General features: G+C 12.7%; 1 protein-coding gene across 1 annotated transcript; it reads right to left on the bottom strand.

Annotated features, from left to right (window-relative positions):
- Positions 1 to 7,036: 7,036 nt before the first annotated feature.
- Positions 7,037 to 7,528, bottom strand: LOC124423581 (uncharacterized protein DDB_G0287625-like; the record flags this gene model as incomplete). Its single annotated transcript, XM_046961465.1, has 1 exon — positions 7,037 to 7,528. A coding segment is annotated over one exon (492 nt), but the record flags the coding sequence as incomplete, so codon positions are not given.
- Positions 7,529 to 8,024: the final 496 nt, after the last annotated feature.

The raw sequence follows: 8,024 nt of genomic DNA on the forward strand, positions 1-8,024 counted from the left end.
GTTCTTATTATTATTGTTTTTGCTATTGTTATTGTTATTGTTATTGTTATTATTATTGCTATTGTTATTATTATTGTTATTATTGTTATTATTGTTATTATTATTATTATTGTTATTGTTATTGTTATTATTGTTAGTATTGTTCGTATAATTGTTATTATTATTGCTATTATTATTGTTATTATTGTTACTGTTATTGTTCTTATTGTTTTTATTGTTATTGTTATTGTTATTATTGTTATTATTGTTATTATTGTTATCATAAATATTATTATTATTATTATTGTTATTATTAATATTATTATTATTATTATTATTATTATTGTTATTATTAGTGTTATAGCTATTATTCTTGTTATTGTCATTATTGTTGTTATAGTTATTATTGTTATTTTTGTTATTATTGTTATTGTAATTGTTATTATTGTTATTATTGTTACTTTTATTGTAAATATTATTGTTATTGTTCTTATTATTATTGTTTTTGCTATTGTTATTGTTACTGTTATTGTTATTATTATTGTTATTGTTATTATTATTGTTATTATTGTTATTATTGTTATTATTATTATTATTGTTATTGTTATTGTTATTATTGTTAGTATTGTTCGTATAATTGTTATTATTATTGCTATTATTATTGTTATTATTGTTATCATAAATATTATTATTATTATTATTGTTATTATTAATATTATTATTATTATTATTATTATTATTGTTATTGTTAGTGTTATTGCTATTATTCTTGTTATTGTTATTATTATTATTATTGTTATTATTATCATCATTGTTATTATTATTATTATTAATCATATTATTATAATTATTATTATTATTATTATTATTATTATTGTTATTGATATTGTTATTGTTATTAGTATTATTGTTATTGTTATTGTTATTTTTATTATTATTATTGTTATTATTATTGTTATCGTTCTTATCATTATAATTATTATTGTCATTGTTATTGCTATTATTACTATTATTATTATTATTATTGTTATTATAATTATTGTTATTGTTATTGCTATTATTATTATTCTTATTGTTATTGTCATTGTTATTGGTATTATTGTTATTGTTATTGTCATTGTCATTAAAATTGTTATTTTATTATTATTGTTAGTATTGTTATAATTGTTATTGTTTTTGTTATTATTGTTATTATTGTTATTAAAGTTATTATTGTTATTGTTATTGTTAGTGTTACTGTTATTATTATTTTATTATTATTGTTATTATTGTTATAATTGTTATTGTTATTGTTATTATTGTTATTATTGTTACTATAATTGTTATTATTATTGCTATTATTATTGTTATTATTGTTATCCTTATTGTTATTATTGTTATTATAGTTATTATTGTTATTGTTATTGTTAGTGTTATAGTTATTATTATTGTTATTATTGTTATTATTATTGTTATTTTTATTTTTATTGTTATTCTCATTTTTATTGTTATTATTATTGTTATTATTATTTTATTATTATTGTTATTATTATTATCATAAAGATTATTATTATTATTATTATTAATATTATTATTATTATTATTATTATTGTTATTGTTATTGTTATTATTATTGTTATTATTATTAATGTTATTGTTATTGTTATTTTTATTATTATTATTGTTATTATTATTGTTATCGTTCTTATCATTATCATAAATATTATTATTAATATTATTGTTATTATTAATATTATTATTATTATTATTATTATTGTTATTGTTAGTGTTATTGTTATTATTGTTGTTATTGTCATTATTGTTGTTATAGTTATTATTGTTATTATTGTTATTATTGTTATTATATTTATTGTTATTGTCTTTGTAATTATTATTGTTATTGTTATTATTGTTATCCTTATTATTATTATTGTTTTTATAGGTATTATTGTTATTGTTATTGTTAGTGTTATTGTTATTATTATTGTTATTATTGTTATTATTATTGTTATTTTTATTTATATTGTTATTCTTATTTTTATTGTTATTGTTATTGTTATTATTATTTTATTATTATTGTTATTATTATTATCATAAAGATTATTATTATTATTATTATTATTATTATTATTATTGTTATTGTTATTGTTATTGTTGTTGTTATTATTATTAATTTTATTGTTATTGTTTTTTTTATTATTATTATTGTTATTATTATTGTTATCGTTCTTATCATTATCATAAATATTATTATTATTATTATTGTTATTATTAATATTATTATTATTATTATTATTGTTATTGTTAGTGTTATTGCTATTATTGTTGTTATTGTCATTATTGTTGTTATAGTTATTATTGTTATTATTGTAATTATTGTTATTTTATTTATTGTTATTGTCATTGTAATTATTATTGTTATTGTTATTATTGTTATTATAGTTTCTATTGTTATTGTTATTGTTATTGTTATTATTATTATTGTTATTGTTATTGTTATTTTTATTATTATTATTATTATTATTATTATTGTTATTGTTATTGTTATTATTATTGTTATTATAATTATTGTTATTTTTATTGCTACTATTATTATTCTAATAGTAATTGTCACTCTTATTGGTATTATTGTTAATCTTATTGTTATTGTTATTATTGTTATTGTTATTGTTATTTTTATTATTGATATTGTTATTATTATTGTTATCGTTCTTATCATTATAATTATTGTTTTTATTGTCATTATTATTATTGTCATTGTTATTGTTATTATTATTATTATTATTATTGTTATTGTTATTATTATTGTTATTATAATTATTGTTATTGTTATTGCTATTATTATTATTCTTATAGTTATTGTCATTGTTATTGGTATTATTGTTATTGTTACTGTTATTGTTATTATTATTATTGTTAATGTTAGAGTTATTTTTATTATTGTTATTATTATTATTGTGATTGTTATTGTTACTATTGTTCTTATTGTTATTATTATTCTTATCGTTCTTATTATTATAATTATTGTTATTATTATTATTATTGTTATTATTGTTATTATTGTTATTATTGTTATTATTGTTGTTATTGTTATTATTGTTGTTATAGTTATTATTGTTATTATTCTTATTATTGTTAATGTTATTATTATTGTTATTGTTATTATTGTTATTGTTATTAATATTTTTATTGTAATTGTTATTATTATTGATATCGTTGTTATTATTATTATTATTATTATTGTTATTATTGTTATTATTGTTATTATTGTAGATATTGTTATTATTATTATTGTTCTTGTTGTTATTATATTTATTGTTATAGTTATTGTAATTATTATTGTTATTGTTATTATTATTATTGTTTTTGCTATTGTTATTGTTATTGTTATTATTATTATTATTGTTATTATTATTATCATAAAGATTATTATTATTATTATTATTGTTATTGTTATTGTTATTGTTATTGTTATTATTATTAATGTTATTGTTATTGTTATTTTTATTATTATTATTGTTATTATTATTGTTATCGTTCTTATCATTATCATATATATTATTATTATTATTATTGTTATTGTTATTATTATTATTATTATTATTATTATTATTGTTATTGTTAGTGTTATTGTTATTATTGTTGTTATTGTCATTATTGTTGTTATAGTTATTATTGTTATTATTGTAATTATTGTTATTGTATTTATTGTTATTGTCATTGTAATTATTATTGTTATTGTTATTATTGTTATTATAGTTTCTATTGTTATTGTTATTGTTAGTGTTATTATTATTATTGTTATTGTTATTGTTATTTTTATTATTATTATTATTATTATTATTGTTAGTGTTATTGTTATTATTATTGTTATTATAATTATTGTTATTTTTATTGCTACTATTATTATTCTAATAGATATTGTCACTGTTATTGGTATTATTGTTAATCTTATTGTTATTGTTATTATTGTTATTGTTATTGTTATTTTTATTATTGATATTGTTATTATAATTGTTATCGTTCTTATCATTATAATTATTGTAATTATTGTCATTATTATTATTGTCATTGTTATTATTATTATTATTATTATTAATGTTATTGTTATTATAATTGTTACTATAATTATTGTTCTTGTTATTGCTATTATTATTATTCTTATTGTTATTGTCATTGTTATTGGTATTATTGTTATTGTTATTGTTATTGTCATTAAAATTGTTATTTTATTATTATTGTTAGTATTGTTATAATTGTTATTGTTATTGTTATTATTGTTATTATTGTTATTAAAGTTATTATTGTTATTGTTATTGTTAGTGTTATTGTTATTATTATTTTATTATTATTGTTATTATTGTTATAATTGTTATTGTTATTGTTATTATTGTTATTATTGTTACTATAATTGTTATTATTATTGCTATTATTATTGTTATTATTGTTATCCTTATTATTATTATTGTTATTATAGGTATTATTGTTATTGTTATTGTTAGTGTTATTGTTATTATTATTGTTATTATTGTTATTATTATTGTTATTTTTATTTATATTGTTATTCTTATTTTTATTGTTATTATTATTGTTATTATTATTTTATTATTATTGTTATTATTATTATCATAAAGATTATTATTATTATTATTATTATTATTATTATTATTATTATTATTGTTATTGTTATTGTTATTGTTATTGTTATTATTATTAATTTTATTGTTATTGTTCTTTTTATTATTATTATTGTTATTATTATTGTTATCGTTCTTATCATTATCATATATATTATTATTATTATTATTGTTATTGTTAATATTATTATTATTATTATTATTATTGTTATTGTTAGTGTTATTGTTATTATTGTTGTTATTGTCATTTTTGTTGTTATAGTTATTATTGTTATTATTGTAATTATTGTTATTGTATTTATTGTTATTGTCATTGTAATTATTATTGTTATTGTTATTATTGTTATTATAGTTTCTATTGTTATTGTTATTGTTAGTGTTATTATTATTATTGTTATTGTTATTGTTATTTTTATTATTATTATTATTATTATTATTGTTAGTGTTATTGTTATTATTATTGTTATTATAATTATTGTTATTTTTATAGCTACTATTATTATTCTAATAGTTATTGTCACTGTTATTGGTATTATTGTTAATCTTATTGTTATTGTTATTATTGTTATTGTTATTGTTATTTTTATTATTGATATTGTTATTATTATTGTTATCGTTCTTATCATTATAATTATTGTAATTATTGTCATTATTATTATTGTCATTGTTATTGTTATTATTATTATTATTATTATTGTTATTGTTATTATTATTGTTATTATAATTATTGTTATTGATATTGCTATTATTATTATTCTTATAGTTATTGTCATTGTTATTGGTATTATTGTTATTGTTACTGTTATTGTTATTATTATTATTGTTAATGTTAGTGTTATTTTTATTATTGTTATTATTATTATTGTGATTGTTATTGTTACTATTGTTATTATTGTTATTACTATTTTTATCGTTCTTATTATTATAATTATTGTTATTATTATTATTATTTTTATTATTGTTACTATTGTTGTTATTGTTATTATTGTTGTTATTGTTATTATTGTTGTTATAGTTATTATTGTTATTATTCTTATTATTGTTAATGTTATTATTATTGTTATTGTTATTATTGTTATTGTTATTAATATTTTTATTGTAATTGTTATTGTTATTGATATTGTTGTTATTATTATTATTATTATTATTGTTATTATTGTTATTATTGTTATTGTTATTGTTCTTATTGATTTATTGTTATTGTTATTGTTATTATTGTTATTATTGTTATTATTGTTATTGTGATTTTTATTGTTACTATTGTTCTTATTGTTATTATTATTGTTATCGTTCTTAATATTATAATAAATGTAATTATTGTTATTAATATTATTTTCATTGTTATAGTTATTATTATTATTAATATTAATATTGTTATTGTTATTAATATTGTTATTATTATTATTATTATTATTATTGTTATTATTATTATCATAAATATTATTATTATTATTATTGTTATTATTAATATTATTATTATTATTATTATTATTATTGTTATTGTTAGTGTTATTGCTATTATTCTTGTTATTGTCATTATTGTTGTTATAGTTATTATTGTTATTATTGTTATTATTGTTATTATATTTATTGTTATTTTCATTGTAATTATTATTGTTATTGTTATTATTATTGTTATTATTGTTATTATTGTTATTATTGTTATTATTGTTATTTTTATTGTTATTATTGTTATTATTGTTATTATTTTTGTTATTTTTATTTTTATTGTCATTAGTATTGTTATTGTTATTATTATTGTTGTTATTATAATCATTAATATTATTATTATTAATATTATTATAATTATTATTAATAATGTTATTATTATTATTATTTTTGTTATTGTTATTGTTATTGTTATTATTATTATTGTTATTGTTATTGTTATTGTTATTGCTATTGTTATTATTATTGTTATCGTTCTTATCATTATAATTATTGTAATTATTGTCATTATTATTATTGTCATTGTTATTGTTATTATTATTATTATTATTATTATTGTTATTGTTATTATTATTGTTATTATAATTATTGTTATTGTTATTGGTATTATTATTATTCTTATAGTTATTGTCATTGTTATTGGTATTATTGTTATTGTTACTGTTATTGTTATTATTATTATTGTTAATGTTAGTGTTATTGTTATTATTGTTGTTATTTTCATTATTGTTGTTATAGTTATTATTGTTATTATTGTTATTATATTTATTGTTATTGTTATTGTAAATATTATTGTTATTGTAATTATTGTTATTGTTATTGCTATTGTTATTATTATTGTTATTGTTATTATTATTGTAATTGTTATTATTATTGTTATTTTTGTTATTATTGTTATTGTAATTGTTATTATTGTTATTATTGTTACTGTTATTGTAAATATTATTGTTATTGTTCTTATTATTATTGTTTTTGCTATTGTTATTGTTATTGTTATTGTTATTATTATTGTTATTGTTATTATTATTGTTATTATTGTTATTATTGTTATTATTATTATTATTGTTATTGTTATTGTTATTATTGTTAGTATTGTTCGTATAATTGTTATTATTATTGCTATTATTATTGTTATTATTGTTACTGTTATTGTTCTTATTGTTTTTATTGTTATTGTTATTGTTATTATTGTTATTATTGTTATTATTGTTATCATAAATATTATTATTATTATTATTGTTATTATTAATATTATTATTATTATTATTATTATTATTGTTATTATTAGTGTTATTGCTATTATTCTTGTTATTGTCATTATTGTTGTTATAGTTATTATTGTTATTATTGTTATTCTTGTTATTATATTTATTGTTATTTTCATTGTAATTATTATTGTTATTGTTGTTATTATTGTTATTATTGTTATTATTGTTATTATTGTTATTATTGTTATTTTTATTGTTATTATTGTTATTATTGTTATTATTTTTGTTATTTTTATTTTTATTGTCATTAGTATTGTTATTGTTATTATTATTGTTGTTATTATAATCATTAATATTATTATTATTAATATTATTATAATTATTATTAATAATGTTATTATTATTATTATTATTATTATTGTTATCGTAATTGTTATTATTATTATTGTTATTGTTATTGTTATTTTTATTATTATTATTGTTATTATTATTGTTATCGTTCTTATCATTATAATTATTGTAATTATTGTCATTATTATTATTGTCATTGTTATTGTTATTATTATTAATATTATTATTGTTATTGTTATTATTATTGTTATGATAATTATTGTTATTTTTATTGCTACTATTATTATTCTTATAGTTATTGTCACTGTTATTGGTATTATTGTTATTCTTATTGTTATTGTTATTATTATTATTTTTATTGTTATTGTTATTTTTATTATTGATATTGTTATTATTATTGTTATCGTTCTTATCATTATAA

This window comes from Vespa crabro, chromosome 4 (assembly GCF_910589235.1).
Source record: "Vespa crabro chromosome 4, iyVesCrab1.2, whole genome shotgun sequence".
Taxonomy (NCBI): domain Eukaryota; kingdom Metazoa; phylum Arthropoda; class Insecta; order Hymenoptera; family Vespidae; genus Vespa; species Vespa crabro.